The sequence below is a fragment of the Chiloscyllium plagiosum genome, unplaced genomic scaffold (assembly GCF_037043375.1).
Source record: "Chiloscyllium plagiosum isolate Xiang-an unplaced genomic scaffold, Cpla_swu_hap1 HiC_scaffold_18, whole genome shotgun sequence".
In the NCBI taxonomy this organism is placed as follows: domain Eukaryota; kingdom Metazoa; phylum Chordata; class Chondrichthyes; order Orectolobiformes; family Hemiscylliidae; genus Chiloscyllium; species Chiloscyllium plagiosum.
Genome location: NW_028270156.1, coordinates 24,592,735 through 24,614,901, shown reverse-complemented (window position 1 = coordinate 24,614,901; position 22,167 = coordinate 24,592,735). Strand labels below are relative to the sequence as shown.

General features: G+C 40.3%; 1 protein-coding gene across 1 annotated transcript in view; it reads right to left on the bottom strand.

Annotated features, from left to right (window-relative positions):
• Positions 1–21,618, bottom strand: part of cstf3 (cleavage stimulation factor, 3' pre-RNA, subunit 3) — a 116,184-nt gene extending 94,566 nt beyond the window's left edge. Inside the window, exon 1 of the mRNA XM_043705521.2 lies at positions 21,419–21,618. Coding sequence (XP_043561456.1) covers positions 21,419–21,445 — 27 coding nt within the window. The 5' untranslated portion in view covers positions 21,446–21,618. The remainder of the gene's footprint in view (positions 1–21,418) is intronic.
• Between the last annotated feature and the right edge of the window lie 549 nt (positions 21,619–22,167).

The following is a 22,167-nucleotide window of genomic DNA, read 5'->3' as shown; positions in this document are numbered from 1 at the left end:
TTTCTAAAAATTCAACATACCAAACAGGCAACTTTGACCATACCAGATTTGAAGGAACTGTTCAGTTGGACATCAGTCTCCTGCGTATGACCATTACCAAAATAAAGTGGGAAACCAGTATGTCCTTACATTATGAATAAAGCCAACCTTCTGAGAAGAATCACACATAGTAGAAGTATTTGCCCAATTTTCTTTTCTGGACTACGGACAGAAATTCAATCAGATCAAAGTTCCAATTTTCTGTTTAAGGCTTTCCAAGAAATATGCACAATTTGCATACAAAACAGTTGGTAGTCCTCAACATAAACCACAGACACAAGGAGCTTTACAGAAATATTATCATGCTCTCATGACAATGCTTAAAGCAAATTATTATGATTATCCTTAGGCTTGGGACAAAGATCTGGATTTTGTTATTTGTTACCAAAGATTCAGTAAAACATCCTATCATGTTTAGCTAATTTGAATTAATAAGAAAAAGATAAGAGTTCCACTAAAATTAATCAAGGTAAACTTTTGAATATTTGTCTTTCTATCCTATGTGTTGATTATACATCTGTTCTCTTGGCGAGTGCTGTGGGAGCCTGCAAAGCAGCATAGGAGAATTGAAATACTTTACAGGCAAGGAATTAGCAGTTAAGCATGCTAAAATACAAACACTTTAAGCAGGAGATAAGGTGTTACCTTTACAGGAGGAAACTTTGCAAGCAACACCTGATGGTCCATACAAGGTAGGAAAGAATAGAAAGTTAACTGAAATATCTGATAGACTCTCCAGAATGAATAATCATTTGTGTCATAACAATATGTTTAACAATACAACTGCAGAAAAAATTAGAAACTGCAAGTATGTCAGGTGGTAATAACATTCCTGTTGAAGGATTTGTGCCTGAAACGTTGACTCTCCTGCTCCTCGACCTGCTGTGCTTTTCTAGCACCACACTTTTTGACTGAGGTGATAAGAATAGTGGAGGATGATACAGACAGAGGACTGAGACATAGCAAGTTCACAAACTGAACCTCAATGTGGGATCGTTACACAGTATTTTCTTGTACTTAGCAATAGGACAACTGGAAGATCTAATAGATTGTTTTACAGGATTCAAAGAAGTCTGTAAAGTTTAACAATAAATCAGGTTTGTCATAGTATGAAACTAAGATGGCAGTGGAAGTAGCTAAATTTTTTAAAGGTTGACAAGCTACCTTGAGCTGTTTACATGACTCAACTAAGACCAAGCTAATAGAATCAAGGATGTTAAAAGTTGGAATTTCCTGCAAAATTGAAGGCAGAGATAATGAAACTACTGCAATTTTAATTCAGGACGTAGGAATGAACCCATGATCAGAATCATAGAAATCCATGTGGAAGGTGGCTATTCAGCAGGTGGTCTTTTGGCACAGAGGTAGCTTCCTTGCCTTTGAGCGACAGAAAAGTGGAGTTGCAGGTAGATAGGATAGTGAAAACAGCATTTGGTCTGCTTTCCTTTATTGGTCAGAGTATTGAGTACAGGAGTTGGGAGGTCATGTTGCGGCTGTACAAGACATTGGTTAGGCCACTGTTGGAATATTACATGCAATTCTAGTCTCCTTCCTAGCGGAAAGATGTTGTGAAACTTGTAAGGGTTCAGAAAAGATTTACAAGGATGTTGCCAGGATTGGAGGATGAGAGCAATAGGGAGAGGGTGAATAGGCTGGGGCTGTTGTCCCTGGAGCATCAGAGGTTGAGGGGTGACCTTATAGAGGTTTATAAAATCACGAGGAGCATGGATAGGATAAATAGACAAAGTCTTTTCCCTGGATTAGGGAAGAGTCCAGAACTAGAGGGCATAGGTTTAGCGTGAGAGGGGAAAGATATAAAAGAGACCTAAGGGACAATGTTTTCATGCACAGGGTGGTATGTGTATGGAATGAGCTGCCAAAGGAAATGGTGGAGGCTAGTACAATTGCAACATTTAAAAGGCATCTGGATGGATACATAAATAGAAAGGGTTTAAGAGGGATATGGGCCAGGTGCTGGCAGGTGGGACTAGATTGGGTTGGATAGCTGGTCAGCATGGACAAGTTGGACCGAAGGGTCTGTTTCTGTGCTGTACATCTCTATGACTATTTTGACAGATTGAGTAGATTAAGCCTCTATTTGTTTAAATAAAGAGGAATGAGAAGTCACTTTATCAGGACATACAAGATTAGAACACAGAAGATGACACTGCAGTACAGGCCCTTCGGCCCTCGATGTTGCCCCGACCTGTGGAACCAATCTGAAGCCAATCCAAACTACACAATTCCATATGTTTATCCAATGACCATTTAAATGTCCTTAAAGTTGGCGAGTCTACTACTGTTGCAGGCACTGCATTCCACGCCCTACTACTGAGTAAAGAAATTACCTCTAATATCTGTCCTATAGCTTTAAATTGAGGGGTGATAGATGTGTTCCCTTATGTTAGCCATCACCATCCAAGGAAAAAGGCTCTCACTTTACACCCAACCTAACCCTCTAATTATCCTGCATGTCTCAAATAAGTCACCTCTCAACCTGCTTCTAACAAAAACAGCCTCAAGTCCCTCAGCCTTTCCTCATAAGACCTTCCCTCCATACTCGGCCACACCCTAGTAAAATTCCTCTGAACCCTTTGCAAACCTTCTACATCCTTCCTATTATGTGGTAACCAGAACTGTACACAATACTCAAAGTGCGGCCGCATTTTTGTACAGCTGCAGCTGACCTCGTGACTCCGAAACTCAATCCATCTACCAATAAAAGCTAACACACCCTATGCCTTAACAACCCTATCAACCTGGTGGCAACTTTCAGCAATCTATGTACATGGACACTGAAATGCCTCTGCTCAGCTGCACTATCAAGAATCCTACCATTTGCCAAGTACACACTATTCTGGTTTCTCCTTCCAAAGTGAATCACCTCACCACTTTTCCACATTAAACTCCCAACTGCTACCTCTCAGCCCAGTTCTGCAGCTTATCTATGTCCTTCTGTAACCTGCAACATCCTTCAGAGCTATCCAAGACTCCACTGATCTTTGTGTCATCCCCAAAGTTTACTCACCCATCTTTCTCTGCCTTCACCTAAGTCATTCATAAAAATGGCAAACAGCAGTGGCCCCAAAACAGATCCCTGCGGTACACCACTAGTAGCTGAACTCCAGGATGAACATTTTCCATCAACCACCACCCTCAGTCTTCTTTCAGCTAGCCAAATTCTGATCCAAACTGCTAAATCAACCTCAATCCCATGTCTCCATATCTTGTGCAACAGCCTACCATGGGGCACCTTTTCAATCACCTTACTGAACTACATATACATCACACCAATCACTTTCCCCTCACCCACCTGTTCGATTATCATCTTAAAGATTTGTGAGGCATGACCTATCCTTCACAAAACCATGTTGACTATTCCTAATCAATTTATTCCTCTCTAGATTATAAATCCTAACTCTTATAACCTTTTCAAACACTTTACCCACAACCGAAGTAAAGGTCACTGATTCTTAAGGGAACGGTCAAGATAGATGCAGAAAGGTGTTTTTCCCTTCTGGGGCACAGTCCAGAACCAGACGGCATAATCTCAGATTAAAAGGTTGCACGTTTAAAACAGGTAAGGAGGAATTTATTCTCTCAGAAGATAGTGAATCTTCATTTTTTTTAAACTGCAGTGGGCTGTTCATACTGGGCCATTAAATAGTAAAGATATTTTTCATCAGTAAGGGACCAGAGGATTATAGGGAAAAACACTGGAAAGTACAGTTGGGGATTAGCAGGGTATGATATTCTCACTGAACAGTGAGAAAGATATGAGTTGAATAGCGTATTTCTGCACCTATATCTTATGCTAGTGATTGAGAGAATCTGGTGGGACTCAACAAAATTTTAAGAGTCTGAAAAAGGAGTCTGATAAAGTAGCTAAGTACAATGAGACTAATGGTAAGTGTTGCTGTAAAAAGGATTTTTGCTAAGAGGAAAAGCAATTACATGTCCTTAAATTACATGGCTAAACACAAATCTATATTTGTGGATGCAGAAAGGGTTACTTTTTTGTCCACCTCTGCGGTGTGGATGTCACTAGCTCATCCTTTGTTACCTTAGAGAATGTGGTTGCTAGTTACCTTCACGAACTGCGGCAGTCCATTTGATGTTGCATGCCCACAATTCTGTTAAGGAGGAGTTCCAAGATTCTTACACAGCAATGCTGAAGAATTGGCAATATATTTTCAAGATAGGATGGTGAATGACTTGGAGATGATGCTGCTTCCATGTGTCTGTTGTATCAATGACACAGCAATCCAGAAAATAATTTAGGTAATTCAGAAATCTAAAGTGAATTACCGGATTGTAAACCCAGATTATAGGAAGATGAATCAGTCATATCATATTTACTTTACTCCATGCAATGTTTATATGTTAGATGGTAAGAATATTTGAGGATGACAGCGACAGAGCGAGGGAAGAAATGCAGACAATTATATTTGACTGTCAAAATTGAAATTCTGGGACAAACACAATATTCAGTACGCTGACAACAGGAAAATCTAATAAAGTTACTTTGGAAATATACAGAAACCGGTAGAGATAACTAGGATGTACCCTTCAGCTAGACATGATGCAAATGTAGAGGTATCAGTAGCAAAACAAATAACATCCGTATGGTCTAAATCTGGAAAAACAAAATCAGGAAAACAAAGATTCAATATATGCCAGAAAATCACTTGATAGAACCTAGTCAAAGCAGTTCCATTTCTCCAGTAGAATTAGGCCCAAAGACTGATGGGTTGACTAGATTTTTCAGAGATTACAGGAAGGTAAATGTGGTAACTAAAAAAAAATCTTTCCTACTCGCTCACTTAGAAGACTGGATAGTAAGGAATGAGGCACTGTCAATCCGAAAATTGAATTGAATTGAATCTGGATACAAGATGCCGCTGGATATGGTCGACTCCTTGCGAGCTCCTGCATGCAGATCTAAGTTGCTACAATCATTCTCCATTCTTTAAACTTAATAGCATACATTTAAAAATTAATAACTATGTTTATCTAAACTCACGGGTTTGAAGCTCTTCCTCAAAGTCAGCTTACTGGGTGAAGGCAGCGGACCACGTGATGTCCACAACCCATCCGACCGCTTCTTCTGGAGTAGCCAGCAAGACGCAGCCTACGTGCGCCCCAGGTTTGGGGCCTGCCGGAAAACGGAGGGACCCGAGAGAACAGCCCCAGGAAGATCAGACAGGAAACGCTCCCGGTCCCATAAGATGCCTGCCTGACATGAAATCTAACAGAATGTACTTGGAGAGCAGCCAAACACTTCTACACAAAACAAAAGTGGCTGGAACTGAAACCAGGAACTTCTCCACTGGATCCTAAGCAAACTCCCTCCGGTTAAAAAAAGAACACATAATAAATTACCTGCTACACTGGGTCCTAAGCAGACTCTGCAAAAATACACTAAACTGCAACCTATCTGCTCCACAGGATCCTAGGAAGGATCACTTAACTGGAAACAGTCACAATCCAATCCACCAGAACCATTCAACTGTATGAAACCTGCAAGGAAGGGGGATTAGCATGCTGGCCTGCTAGTAAGACTAAGACTATGTGATTTCAAGACCCCCTACTGCTCCAAATCCCCCCATAATTTCAGGAACTCCAACCACAATGCCGTGCTTCTTCTCCCAGCTTACAGGCAAAAGCACAAACAGGAGACCCCTTCGCAGATACGGTTCCAGTGCTGGTCGCAGAAGGTAGAAGATCAACTCTGGTGCTGTTTGGAACCGGCTGATTGGGCCATGTTCAAACAATCCGCAGGTACCTTAGACAAGAACACCACTACCGTCACAGACTTTATCAGCAAGCGCGTGGTGGACTGTATACCGAGAAAGTCAATCCGGGGTGTTCCCCAACAGGAAGTCCTGGATGAATAAGGACATACAGAACCTGCAAAAATCAGGCAGGAGGCCTTCAGATCAGGAGACTCACTCAAATATAAGGAATCCAAGTATAATCTGCGCAGAGACCTTAAGATAGCCAAGGACCAATACCGATTCAAACTACAGAGTTAGACAGACACCCTGCCACTATGGCAAGAACTGAATGACATCACCAGTTCTAAAAAGAGACAGTGCAAGATAGCAGATGACACATCCCACCCAGATTGTCACAATGCCTTCTGTGCTTGCTTTGAGCAGAATTTCAACGAAAAGGTAACACCTATTCCAACAAGTCCTGACGAACCTATCCCAACAATCACTACATCAGTGGTCAGATCAGATTTCCTTTGTGCGAATCCAAGGAAAGCGATGGGATCAGACGGAGTACCAAGCCGTGCACTCAGAACGTGTGCAGATCAACTTGCAGAGGTCTTCTCAAACAGCTTCAACTTCTCCCTGCAGTGGGCCACTGTCCCTGCCTGTTTCAAGAGGGCCAGATCATTCCTGTGCCTAAGAAGTCTCATGCAGCATGTCTCAATGACTACCGACCAGCGACCCTAACTTCTGTGGTCATGCAATGCTTTGAAAGGCTGGTCATGGCATTAAATAAACTCCAGCCTCCCCACTACTCGACCCACTCCAATTGCCTATCGGACCAACAGATCCACGTCAGATGCCATATCACTTGCTCTTCACTCCTCCCTAGAACACCTTGACACCAAGAACAGCAAAGTAAGAATCCTACTCATTGAAGGCTGAACTGTAGTCAACACTATTACTCTCTCGAGACGGATTACTAAACTCAGTGATCTCAGATTAAGCCCCACTCTCTGCAACTGGAACCCGAGTTTTCTGACCCACAGGCCACAAATCAGAGAAGACTGGGGACAATATTCGTCCTCTCTAACAACACTGCAGCCCCCTACTGTACTCAATGTATACCCATGACTGTGTCGCCAAATACCAGACTAATGCGATTTACAAGTTCATTGAAGACACCACCAGTCGGTCAAATCTCAGATGGCAACGAAACAGACTACAGATGGGAGGTGGAAGACCTGGAAAATAGTACACTAAGAACAACCTTAAAGCCAGCAAAACCAAGGAACTCATTATTGACTTGTGGCAGGATGTTACTCATGCCCCCCTACACATTAACAGCACAGAGGTGGAATGAGTGGAGAGTGTCAAGGTCCTGGGAGTGAACATCCACAACCACCTTTCTTGGACTCTTCATGTGGATGCACTGGTGACAAAGGCTCAACAACGTCTCTTCCTCCTCAGGCAGCTGAGGAAATTTGGCATGACGGCGAATACTCTTGCCAACTTTTATAGATGCGCCATTGAGAGCATTCTGTCTGGATGTATCACTACCTGGTATGGCAAATGTACCATTCAAGTTTGAAGATGGTTACAGAGAGTGGTGAACTCGGCCCGGACAATCACAAAGGCCAACCTCCCATCTACAGGATCCATCTACCAGGCTCGCTGTCAAGGAAAGGCTGCCAGCATTCTCAAAGATCCATCCTATCTGGCAATGTTTTTCTACAACTTCTGCCATCGGGGAGAAGGTACATAACATGCACCAGCTAATTTCAAAATAGTTTCTACCTTACTGTTGTTAGAATTCTGAATAGACTCACAAACTCTTCACATTCACCTGTATATGTGTTTTTGTTTTCTGCCACTGTTTACCTGTTATTTACTTATCTATGCTAATTAACTCTGATCTGCCTGTATTGCTTGCAAGACAAAGCTTGATTGATTTATTACAATAGTACTGTCATGCACTGTTGACACCAAGAACTAATGTGATATCAGCTTCGCTATACCAAATGTTGAACATCAATGTCAAGCCATGTCATTCAGGTTTAAAACTGCTTCAGCTACTTTCCAAAGACTTATGAATCAAGCTGAGCTAATGCATCTAACTGGGCGATTTACAAAGATGACATATAAAGTAGGCAAGAACATGAACAAGTGGAAGCCTGATTTGAACAGTTAGCTGACCCAGTAACAGACCTTGACAAGCGCAAGTCGACAAAAGCAAGGAGCACATACCTTGGACAAACAATTGGGCAAGTTTTGCCCAGAATGGACCAAGTAAAAAAGGGCTTTGATAGAATTAACTGTTCCTAAAACTAAATGGGAAATCATAATGTTTTTAGGAGCATGTGACTTCTTTCAGAAATTTGCATCAGATATTAGCACAACAATTGCATCTCTAACAGATGAGTGATTTTGACGGGTACAGTTAAGGGTGGGGCACAGGGTCTTATTGCAAATTAATTAATTGGGCATAGAGAAGCCAGCATAGTACACTTCAAGAAACTGAAGTAGCAAAAAGTAATACTCTACAGTAGAAAGGAAACTCTAGGATTATCATTGGCTTTCAAACATTTTAATGGTTATGACAGCCATGGTAACAGAGAAATACTAATTAACATTAACCATAATTATATGGCCTTTGTAGAGGAACTTAAAATGCTGGCCTGTTTCAATGGGGTTTGTTAGCCCAATCTTACAGGAAATCATATTGCTGGAAATATGTTAGTACATCTGCAATCAAAATGCAACGACATTGGAATAATTTGAAGATTAAAAGTGGTAGCAAGAAATCTTATACATGAGTGAGCATAAATGTAATTTCCTGTGTTGTTACATATATCATATTTACATGATAATGAAACATTTGGTAGTTGCTTCATCCCCCAAGTGTGAAGACATGTTAGTCTGTGTGTTTGTAGAAGAAATGGTACTATACTGATAGTTCTTGGTTGAAGAGGTTTTATCCTGTGATTTCTTGGAAACGAAAGGCAAAGAGACCTACAGGTAGACTATCTTTTACCCGAAATCCGAAAAGTTCCACAGTCTAAAGTTTTTTTGTGAAGTTTTTTTTCCTCAACATTTGGCACGCAAACAGTTAACCCAAGTCGACACCCACTCACTGAGACAGAATGTGGGGGGGCACCTGGCATAGCTCGGGCAGGCTTATATTTTGTTTCAAGGACCCATTTTACTTAGTGTGTCATGCTCCTCTGGTAAAATATTTTAAAATTTCACCAAACTGTCACTTATTCAGAAATTCGAAAAATTCTGAATTCCGAAAACCAACTGGTCCCGAACATTTCGAATGTGAAGTTGTACAGATTATTTGCTGATTACTAGAAAAGCACTTAATTCAGAGAACAAGACCAATAAAGGATTTTCAGAGGTAGACTTTATAGCTTAAAAATTGCAGAACAGACTTGGAAAAAAACCTTAGATCTGTGCAGTTCATTGTATAACAACAGCCTTTTGGGTTAAGTTGCTGTGTATTTTCACAGGCATAAGAGTTGGAGGCTTACAGTTAGAGGTCAGTTAATAATTAAAATAAAACCAGGTCTCTTTACATGACATGACCGAGAAATCCCACTCAGCTTAAATCGCAGGGTTCCTGCTTTCCCTTTTGAAAATTCCAGAATATCTTACACTATTCTGTAGCTGTCAGCAATTGGATTGCGTCCATAGGAAATTAAAGGAACATTGAGAAGTCAACTCACCTTATCTTCTCATCTCTCATCCTGAACTACAGGGTTTTGTTCTCATCTATTTTGTTCCAAACTCATGATATCGCTGCAAAGGCACATTGTCTTGGCCATGTATGAATGTTTGAGATTAAGGGTATTTAGTTTTTTTTTGTATAGCAGCTTAGTGGATATATGTTAGACAAGTGGCATACTAGTTAAGTTTTTTGAAATGTTATTTTTAAGTTTATTTAAGCAAACTAGTGGAAGTTTTATTTGTTCTAGATAACAAAAAACATGCACGAATAGACAATACTGGCAATTAAATAAAGACTTGGTACATCAGGAGTAGTAGGACTTGATTACTACTGCACCACCCCATCCATTACGTTACAAGCCACTTTAAGGAATACAATGTTGGAATTACTGGATTTTGAAAGGGGACTCGAAAGTGAAAAATGTTAGTAATGAGCATCACAGGGATGCAAATCCAAATTTTTTTTAATTTTAAATTCTGCATGTTTTCATGTATTCATCATAATGAAACATTTGGAAGTGGTGTCTCATTTCCTATGGGTAGAAACATGTTGGGACGAAACAGATATTTATAGACCGAAAAACTGGCAGATAAACCGTATGGACACTTCTTGGGAGTAAACCGGATTTTACCAAAGAATGAGGTTGGCAATTTGATGTGGGCTGTAAGTCATTTGCTAATTACAGCAAAAAAAACAAGCAAAAGATTTTAAGAGAAAAAAAGAGAAGAGACCGGAATTATTACCCTTATTGCCAGAAAAGACATTTGGACCCCTTACATTTGTTGCCTAGCAATCCTTTCTGTTGTTGGTTTGTTTCAAAACATTATGGGGTCAGAATGAAACAGAACTTCAAAGTTTACACTAAAATTTCTTTGCTACCTTGTAAATCCTGAAAGACTGAAGAGATGTCACTTTCCAGATAGAAACCAGTCTGATTTCCCTCCAAATTGAAGCCATATTTACAAGGCCTTCCATCCAATTCAATTTTGTCAACAAGAAACAAAGTATACTGTGAGAATTCAAGAAATTTATCCTTTACTTTTCAGCCATCGGTCAATAATGAAGCTTATTTTGCCCTTTTTGAACATTATTTCTGCAGAGTAATGTTGTCTTGTGTGTTGCGATTATATACATAAAACAATGACTGCAGATGCTGGAAACCAGAGTTTAGATTAGAGTGATGCTGGAAAAGCACAGCAGTTCAGGCAGCATCCGAGGAGCAGTTGTGATTGCATTTGCTCTTGAATTAAAAAGGAATTGTAGTTTTAATTCCAGATTGCAGCTTTGTTAACTAATTTTTCCATTTGTATGTGGAAACTAGACTTGCTTTCTAAACTCATTAATGAAATCTTGTGGAACGTGAATCCTGAACAGCAGTACCAACAGGGAAACAACTTGCCATTTTGGTGATTGAATCACTTAAAACATTTAGACCAATGGTGTAACATGTAGAACTGATGTGGCTTAATTACCAGTGCATTCCTCCTGTCCCAGCCGTAGCTCAAGAATGCATTTTCACATGACAACTGCACCAGATTGACCACTTGTTCAAAATGCTGAACACTTGCCCTGAAATATACTCTACTCCCAGTTCATAAACAACGATTAGAGGCAAGCCAGGGCAAAGAGGCACAAAGTCTACTTGAAGATTAATTTGACTTCAACTGGGAAAATAATGCACTGAACCACTCACATTGAAACCTGTTTCAAAGTGGATGACAAAGATGCAATATGACAAACGTTAATGTGGATTTTTAAAAATAAAATGCCTTCCCCACCTCTTTACCAATCACTGACCTCACTCCTATCTCTTTCCTTATATAGAGTCCATGACAAGCATGCTCTTCAATAAAAATGTATTTACTCTTGAACTCCAAGATTAATTGAGGGAAAGTTAACTGCAGTCCAGATCACCACCTGCCAATTCAGCAACACAAATGTTCGATAAATGGCATTGGTGGCTATAATGTTCCCCACTTGCAAATAATTCCAAGCAGTTTGACGAAGCTTTTAGTCATTTCATTGTCTTAATCCTGAAACAAAGGCAAATTGCCTTCCATAATCTCAGGATGTCACATGCACTTTATAACTGGCAATGTATTTTTCAGTATGGCATCATTTATAACGTAGAAAACGTGGAAAGCTGTCAAAATCCTACACAGATCATATGAAGGGATATGGTTATGCTTGTGGTGAGAAGTCTTATGCTACTACAGTAACTGCAGTATACCAAATTCTTCGATCTCTCCTTTGCTGAAGTGCTTCAGGAAGTCACCAGAACAGGCCTGCAGATATCAATGAGAAGTTCTGGTTAGGGAAGTTCTTCAATCTCTCTAGGTTGCATGCCACCGAAATTAGAGAACCACTGTACGTAATGATTGCACCCTAGGTGCAAAAACATCCAAACTATGAAAATCAAATTTGAGTACTTTGAAAAGCTCTGGTCTTCAAATCAAGACTCCAAGACAGAGTTAGGTTTCAGGTAGCACCAAATGTCTGCTGTGAAGCAATGGGCATAACTTCTGATGATACTGATCTCAAAGCTGGAGAGAATTCTCATACTAATGTAGTATGCTCTTTAGGGATGCCACTGTTGATGAAGAAATCGATGCACACTTTCAGAAAGTAAGATATGTCCAAGATCAACTCCATGATTGTCTGGAAGCAGCACAGTGTTAATTGGAAGATTAAAATCAAATTCTACCATGTCTTTGTCTTTTTCACAGCACAACACGAGCAAAATATTAGATTTCCAACATCCATAGTACCAAATCATATTGGATTCGAACATTAAATGTTTCTCTCTCCATGGTGGGTGTAAGATTTGTGGAGTTTCTCCAAAACTTTGTTTTTATTTCATTGCCCTCACTACTCTGGCATAGAAACCGATCTCTGCTATAGGCAGAAAAATGTCCAAAAACACCCAAGATCCAATAAGAGAATGAGACCGGACAAAAATCAAATCACAAATTGATTACAAATGGCCCCACAAAATGCAGAACACTTTGCAAAAAAATTAACAAATGGGGAATAGTGTCTCATGTAGATTTTCAACAGGGCAGAGTAATAAGAATGCCTGGACTGCAGATACTCTGAAAAACAAATGCAAATGACTGGTTCATATGGAGGCAATTCAGGATGTTGAGGGCCATCTTGTCTTTTATCCTTATTCAGATTTACCAACATTTTACTGATCTTCAGGCAGTTTATTTTTAAATTACACCTGATGTTTTATAATGTGCAATTACAATAGACCCATAAATATTTGTCTAATAACTTTTTACTTACCACTGAGATGAGTAAGTTGGTTGGAGCCTAAAGCAAATGATTTCGCCCACTCTACTCCCAGAACTGTTTCTAACCATTCACCCTGCACAATTCAATGTATCTTTGAGAGACCACTCAATCAAGGCAAAAGCTTTGACAAGGCAGGTAATCCACTGACCTGTGGGTCAAGCAGTCACCTCTCCCATCTGGGCAATGCTTCGACCAGCAGCTGCTACTTTTCAACCACTCTCGCACTGTCACCTGTTGGTTTCTCTCCTGCTCCGTCTGCTAATATGTACAACTACCTCTCAACAGTGAGTGTATTAGCAGAACATGTGGGAAGACAACTACCTGTGAATGGCGGACCAGAAGGCGTGCAGAAATCAAAGAACGTTTGTACCAAAAGGCACAAATCTGGCAACTGCACAACTATATAAAAAGAGGACAGATCGGAGAAAGATACCTCATCCCAAAACTAGTCATTAAATATTCAAGAGAAAGATATTCCAGAGAGACAAGTTCTGTACAGCACATGGTGTGTATCCCTCCAAGAATCTACACCAAATTTGCTATTTTCATTGTGTCAGAGGAAGACCTGAGATGTTAAAGGGTTAATTTGCTCTGCTGACCTGCAGGAAATTGGATATCCCAAGGGTAGGGGGTACGTCTCGGTCTTGCAGGTAGAATGCAAGGAATTTACATTTCCATCGCTTGTCATTCAGAGCCATTTCCTAATGTTAGGTTTTTTTTCCCCCCCGAGAACCTTACACACTTAACGCAACTGCAACACACCAGCTTCTGTGAACAACCAAAATTGTATTAAGCACAGTACAGTACGAACTTTCTGGAGGAACTTTTAACGCCTTGCAGAGTCATGTCAAAGCTCTCTCTGAACAAAGGAAACAGTCCTTCCTTTATACAAAATCTTTGCATCAGTTAGTAATGCCCATAAGACAACCTCCAGGTGAATTTTTTAAAGTGATTTATGCTGTAAATAAAGTATCACAGTGATGCATATATACCATGCATTACGTTCCTATTACTCCATGTTCTTACATTGATTGTGTGAACCTCTCGATCAACCGGCACATTCCTGATCCCAAAGTGTCAGTTAATAAAACATTTGCTGCATTTCCTGCTTATTTTCAATATAGTAAAAGTTGTCCTAAGGAAAATTCAATAAAATCCTAGGCATGACTTTGGACTGTGGGTGGTAATTTTAGTAAATCCTATACATTTTATTCAACTTAAGATTTTTGAACCGCCAATCAAAATTCACTCCAACCTAAGCAATACATAAAAACTCACATTTTGGTAAATACCTACAGTTTCCTCTCATCAATACCCTGGTGATGTAACAGTTAAACAAAAGCACATGGTTGAACCAACTTTTAATATTTTCACTTGAAAAGCTTTCATAACAAAACTTTCAAACTGTGAATTCTAAATGCACATTTAGGATATTTTAATGAGAAAGTAATTTGCAATTTTGAGGAATTATAGATAGAGATATTTTAAATTAGTACAGAAGACAATGAAGAACACAAGGAGGGTATATGATTCCAGACAGTGAGTCCTAGTTGGCTGTATAAAGGCCAGTGGTCAAAAGAACAGAAGTGTACAACAACAGAATCAAAGAAATACACTCAGTCATGCTCAATCTGAGTTGATGGCCAAGGGATGAAAGGCTCAATCTGAGTTGATGGCCAAGGGGCAAGCATATGAAGTTTATTGTAGGGTCAAAAACAAGATCATTACCTTTGAATAAGTCAAACTTCCTCCAGCCATATGCAATCTGAAAGTTAGACGAGCACATAACTGTGCATCAGCTGGACAAGGGTTGAGAGGATTCATCCTCAATAACTACTAGAATTGGGTTTTGTTCAAAATCATACAACAGTGAGGTTTGGTACAGAAAATCATTTTTTTTTCTAATTACACTAACTGCAACAGGGAGTGCTGAGAACTCTCAGCAAGTCAGGCCTCATCTTAACAGAAGGGAAAAATCTAAATGTTTCACATTACTTGGTTTGAATATTTCCAGTCACATTTTTATTTTAACTGCTGGGAGAATGAAAATTATAATAAATTAAACTCTTTCTGCAAAAATATAGGGAAAGTAAAATGCAGGTCTGTCAAGAACATTGATATAACTTTATTAGCACCTATAGTGTGTGGCAATTCCCACAGTGCAAGAGAAGCCACATTGGACTGATATGATTTTACCATTGTTCAGAGTGGAGCGAGTAAACAATTGTTTTTGTTTTTAAGAAAGCCCACAAAAGCATTGAAATGGTGACTCCAGTCTACGTGACTCCCACCCTAAAGTACTCGGCATGTTTCTGGATCTGGTGTCAATTTGGCACAGCACTCCTGCCACCTGCAATATGTAACGAGTCCACAAGAAGTATACACTTCTTGGTGTGTTCCAGAGGCAGTGGGGACCTCTGAAGTAAACTGGAGAAATTACAAATTGCAACTGATACCCAAAGGGAATTACATTTTAAAGTGCAAACAACTGAACTGAAGCACACTAAAATGTCCTAAGATATCTAGTAAGCAGCACCTCTGAAGTCAATATCCATGCCAATGATAAGTGGTTAGTAGCAATTGTATCATATGTTTGGTTAGGATGGCAGTAGAATTTTCTGGTATTCTGTATTGTCATAACTGGTACGACTACTGTTAAATATGCATAAACTGGGAAGTTTTTATAAAGATAGTGCTAATGCAACATCTAGACTGGTCAGTTTATTTGTAAAGCCAAAAGATTAAGAGTTTTCAATTACAACTGCTCACAAATTCTATTTCAGTATATTGCAAGTAAACTACCAGTGTGTGCTGACAATTGTTCCTGGATTTCTGCTTTCTGCTCTTACAATTGAGTTGAATTTGCTCCATCTCTTAAGATGCATTTTTTCTGTAGAGGCTCCTGTAAGTTAATAACCATCATTATATTCCTCCCTTCCTGGCCTATTATCACCTGCTGGTATATCAAGCCTGAAAAGTGCCTTTGCATATACAAATAATTTCTGTCTATTGGCAAGAGAAATTTCAACTGCTGCAGACAATAATTCCAGATTAAATTTATTGAAAATTGCGATAACATACTTGCTTAAAATTTTGCTATTCTGGGCAACTTGTCAAAGCATTTCTAGCAATATCATTTGATATCAATAAACTGAGTAAAAAGATTTCTCACAGTTAAGTGAAAAGAATAAAAAAAGTCCACAAAATCAGCTGGCACAACACCAGCTGGTAATTCTCACTTTTTCAGATGAGATGTCAATTTAGTGTATTTAATCACCTTTAGAATGCAATCTCTTAAAACTGAATGTTTCTACTTACTATTGTTTATTGTTCTAAGAATTCCATCAGCACATTCCCACAGTTTTTCACCAGATTTATCAGTGAGATCTTAAATAATTTTCAATCACTGCTATAAAAGGTGCTTTTCTGGTCCTACTCTCATTTTATTCACTATAATATGACCGGGAGATGAGGGCCCAAAACTATAATTCAACATGTGCCTCAAAATGGTGATATTTCAAGCTAATCGTGTCTTTCAAAGTTATACCAATTCATTTATCCTAAAAATATCAAACATGTTAAAACCTGACAGGAACACCAAGTGATAACTGCAACAAGCTTAATACATTCCGGCCATGTGCTTTAAATTTGTAATTTATAAACTTTAGTGAGTGGAAAAGGAGCAAGTCTTATGCTTTCTGATTTTGTACATGAAATATTAGCTTATACTTACTGTTACTTTAAACTCAAAAACATGGAGGAAGGGCACTGTCTTTCATTAGAAAGCAAGCCAATGGTATCTGTAGCTATTGTCTTTGTAAGAAATTTTACAATTATTTTAAGCAGATTCCCATGTCACTCTTCAGTATTAAGAGTTAGGATTATATCATGTTACAGTCAAGGCAAATCTCCTAAAATGGAGCAATCTGTATCCAGTATGCCATGAGACGGCACAAACTGACAGCATTTAAAGAACCAATTTGCTACTTTTCGCCCAAAAGATTAGCAGTTGTGTAAACCCTTTACACCACCAGGTATGAAATATTTCCACGTTCTTTTTAAAAAGACAGTAAAGAAAAGTAACTGACTTAGAAAACAAAATCCCTTTAAGAATTCTCTTTCATAAGATGAGATGATCACTGACAAAGCTAGCATCTGATGACTCTTGGAATACAGAGGAACCTTGATTATCCGGCAAGACTACAAGGTTGGCTAAACTGTGTTATCTGGCATTCGAGTACCAAAAACATACACCTAGCCAGTGTCGTTCAGATAATCAAGGTTCCTCTGTAAAAGACTTGCTAGGCCATTTCAGAGTAGTGTAGTGCTAATTACATTGCTGTAGGTCTGGAGTCATGTGGGCCAGATCAGGTAAAGGTGGCAAATTTCTTCTAGAAGCACTAGTAAACCAGGTATGTTTTTTCAAGGTTGAACTGCGGTCTCACGGTAACCTCAGAGCGGCTTAATTCCAAACAGGTCTATTGAATTTAAATTCCACCAGGTAGTAGGTTGGGATTAGAACCAATGTCCTGAAAACATCAGTCTGGAACCTCTGAATTACTACTCCAGTTACATCACCACTACACCAGCTTTCCATGCCCTCAAAAATTATCTACACGTTCAAAACTGAATAGTTACTTCAATATCCCATCACTAATGCAAGATTAACATGATCCTGTAGCAGGTTTGGACCAGTTACAATTTCATAAGTTGTAATGACAAAACTGAATGGAAATATTAGCTGTCAATCAGAACTCAAAACCATATTTCCTGAGAGCAAACTGATTAGCCAACTCCATATCCTCACAATATGGACCAGGTATTGTTATCTCTATTAACATCTTGAAATGCAACTATGTACTCAATGTTTACCTAGCACCTAAATCTAACCACCATCAGCTCAAGCAAAACTCTAGTCGCCATTATCCTAGCAATTCTTTACATTGTCTTCAACTCCACTGTTGTACATCCACTTTCAGGTCCCAAACTATCAAGTAAAACATTGCGTTTAAATTCCTTCATGGTCTTTCCAACCTCCTCAAGCATTCATACACATGCACCAAACCACCCCACCAGCCTGTGGCTGACCACTTCAACACCCTCCCACTCTGCCAAGGACATGCAAATCCAAGCCACCTGCTGCCTAGAGGAAGAATGCCTCCTCATCCGCCTTGGAACCCTCCAACCACATGGCATCAACATCGATTCCACCAGTTTCCTCACCAGCCCTCCACAGACATCATTCCAGATCCAACCCTCCAACTCTGAACCGCCCCCTTGACTGCCCTACCGGTCCACCTTCATTCTCATCTATCCACTCCACCCTCCCCATCACCATCACCCCACCAATCTCCATCTACTTATCATCTTCCAACCTACCTTCGTGTAGCCCAACCCCCACCGTCCTACTTATCGCGCACACACACCTAATTCCTGATGAAGGCTTTATGCCCAAAACATAGATTCTCTTGCTCGTCGGATGCTGCCCGACGTGCTGTGCATTTCCAGTGCTGCACTTTGACTGAAGCAGTCATACACCCACGAACCTCTTCATTCTGAAGGCAATCTTATCTTAGGACCGTCCCAGTGGAATAGTCATTCTTCCACTCCTTCAAGACCCCTTAACTCATCAGACCAAAGTTTTCAGTCATCCTGAGTTGAAAGGTGTGGTGCTGGAAAAGCGCAGCAGGCCAGGCAGCATCTGAGGAGCAGGAGAATCGACATTTCGGGCGTAAGCCCTTCTTCAGGAATGAGGCTGGTGTGCCAAGCGGGCTGAGATAAAAGGTTGGGGGGGGGGGGATTTGGGGGAGGGGCGTTGGGAATACGATAGGTGGAAGGAGGTGAGGGTGATAGGCCAGAGAGGTCAGGAAGAAGGTTGCAGATCAAGAGTCATCCTTCCTAATAATCTCTCTGTAGCCTTGCTTCACTTCATGTTTTGTTGCACTTGGGATAATTTCCATATAAATAGAAATCTAATCAAACTACTGCAATTTTAATTCAGGACATAGGGGACTGAACCCAACGTCAGAATCAGAAGTCGACGTGGAAGGTGGCTATTCAGAAGGTGGTCTTGTGGCACGGAGGTAGCTTCCTTGCCTTTGAGCTAGAGAAAAGTGGAGTTGCAGGTAGATAGGATAGTGAAGAAAGCGTTGATGTGCGTTCCTTTATTGGTCAGAGCACAGGAGTTGGAAGGTCATGTTGCGGCTGTACAGGACATTGGTTCGGCCACTGTTGGAATACTGCGTGCAATTCTGGTCTCCTTCCTATCGGTAAGATGTTGTGAAACTTGAAAGGGTTCAGAAAAGATTTACAAGGATGTTGCCAGGGTTGGAGGACTTGAGCTATAGGGAGAGGTTGAATAGGCTAGGAGCGTCGGAAGCTGCGGGCTGACCTTATACACGTAGAGGGTGGTACGTGTATGGAATGAGCTGCCAGAGGAAGTGGTGGAGGCTAGTACAATTGCAACATTTAAAAGGCATCTGGATGAGTATATGAATAGGAAGGGTTTGGAGGGATATGGGCTAGGTGCTGGCAGGTGGGACTAGATTGGGTTGGGATATCTGGTCGGTATAGACAAGTTGGACCGAAGGGTCTGTTTCTGTGCTGTACATCTCTATGACTCTAAGTACACTCTAGGACTTGCTGGCTATGGAAAATGGATTAGTAACGTGGCCAAACAGTTTAACTGCCAGCTTGCAAGTCCTTCCAAAATACATATAGCAGGCAGTGAAAACAAGAGTTTCTTGGTCTTCATAAATGGTGGATAAAAACAGAAGGACATCCAGCTGCCAAATCCAAAATGAAGGTTGATACCAAGATATTCAACCAGCATTGTGGTGATCTCATGAAATAGGAAAATTGCTGAGAAAAATAATGGAGATATTTAACATAACAATGGCCAACAAGCAGCCACCCAGCCAATCCTACTTTCGAGCTTACAGCCAATAGTTTGCATTCAATAACTTTTTAAATGTTGAGAATTTCTTCTCCTACTACCCTTTCAGGTAGTCAATGCCAGATTCCAAAGAAGAATTTCCCCTTGATTGCTCTATAAATCTACCTATTAATTCATATCAATACACTAATTTGGATAGCTCAGGCCATATGGAGGAGGGATTTCCCAGTCACTGTTTAAATGCCCCAATTTGACATGCTTTACTTAGATCTCTCCAAAATTCTGCAATCCAGGCAAAACCTAGTTAATCTCCTCTGTACCCTGTCCAGCACAAGAACATCTTTCCAACAGTGCAGTCCAGAACTTCATCCAACAGTAGTAGCATAATCTCCTAGTTTATGTTCTATGCGTAGCTTATAAAGGCAAGCACCCCATGTGCCTCCTTGACAACCTTATCTGTGGTCCTACGGATATTCCAATATTTCATTTCTTTACCCTTTCAAGTATCATTTCACTTAGTACTTAAATGGAGAGTAAATGAGAACAGAATGCTGAAAACAATAAATGCTGGAGATCACAGCAGGTCAGGCAGCATCCTTGGAGAGAGATAATGTTGAGTCTAGATGACTCTTCATCAGAGTACTGTGTTGTATCATTAGCCATCGTTGGTACAGATGTGATGGGCTTAAAGCTATGGGCTGTTCTGTTGATCTCTATGACTGGTCATACAAAGCAAGCTCAAGGGGATCAATAAACTACTTCTGCTCCTGTCTTGTGTGCTTCCTTGTGGTGTTAGCTTTCCCAAAAAGCATCAACTCACTTCTACCTCTACATTTAGAGATTAGCCAAACCAGTATTATTGCAGATCGCAATTTGCAACCTTCCACTGACATTATCAATAGAAATAACTCAGGTTAAGACACACCAACAGACTGTTTATATATAAACGCACTATGACCACATTTACACTGAAATATGCTGGATTAAATGGTTCCAACTAAAATCACAAGAAACAGACTAGGAACTGTGCTTCCTTAATGCAATTTGTCAATTTCACTAAAAAATGGAAATTTAAAACATGAATTTACAAAGAGTATCTGGGATGGCAAGAGAAACTTGTCAGGTGATTTCAGCTCAACCTCTTGAATAGCTCCACGTGTTGAATAAACACACGGCTCAGAAGACGAGAAAGGTTGAATTTCAAATAGAAAAAAAAAGTTAACCAAACGGGTGCCAAACTGAGACATCCTGAATGAAAGGAAAGTTACGAATATAATGGGAAAGAAACAAGACGCTCCAAAAGAATTTTTTTATAGCAAGAGGAAGCGAAATACGTTTCACGTCCGGCTCCAAAAAGGGTTAATTCTGCAGTATGTTTTTGGCGATATGGTTTAAAAAGAACTCTTAAAACACGAGTTAAATATTAATTGCTAGAACTTATCATAACCGGGGGAGACTAGGTGTTAAAGGGTTGTGAAGGTTGACAAGTTGTGCAGTTTACATTCCCGTTTTGAAAATAAAATAGCTTAAAACCGGGCCCGATCCGCCATCTTAACCTCCCTCAGCAACACGAGACATGAACCACAACCCAGGCTTGGAGTGGGGAGGGGTTAGTGTTATCCAGAAATAAACACTTTTTTGAAAGTTAAAATACAGCCAACGTCTAAAGTGACTGCTATTACAACGGGATGCTTCAGTTTCCACCACCCCCCGCGACAACTTCAACTGAATCCGGCCTACCTGCTCCGCATTTCCTTCGCCGGACATTGTATGATTTTTTTAAATAAAAATATTGATTTAAAAACCACCACACAAATTAATTATTGTGGGTAAGTGTCGTTCAAGTGCGTGCAGAGCTGCCCCTGACAAACTAAAAATCCCACTTTACACTCAATAATGTTCCTAACCCACCCCACCTCCTCCTCCTGCGCCGCCTCAGCGCTTCACAAGATGGCGGCGCCGGCAGGCGAAAGCCCAACGGAAGCAGCCGTTTAGCATGAAGGCGCATGCGCATTCTCCGCTCGGCCTGTTCATTTCTTTCGGCCATTGTCATCCACACTCCTACCCTCAACTTCTTCACAACTAATCATTTTTAAGCGATAGGGTAAAGGAAGTGTTAGAAATTGCATTCGCATATAATTAAATTGTTCATATTTGAATTACAATGATCAAATGTTAACTTGTCCAGAAACTGCCTCCCGATCATATGTTAGTCAGATAAGGAAGAGAAAATTTCGAGAGGATTTGAGGCAATTGTCTCTCTTCCCCACGTGCCAGAGGATAGTGGGTATCTGGAACTTTTCATGTCGAGTGACCTTAGCTCAGAACTGAGTTAGATTTCTGTTCACAGGTGCTGCCAAACCTGCTCGGCTTTTTCAGCACTTTGTGTTTTTGCTTCTGGTAGCATTTGAAAGGGCGGCATGGTGGCTCAGTGGTTCGCACTGCTGTCTCACAGTGCCAGGGAACCAGGTACAATTCCACCCTCAAGT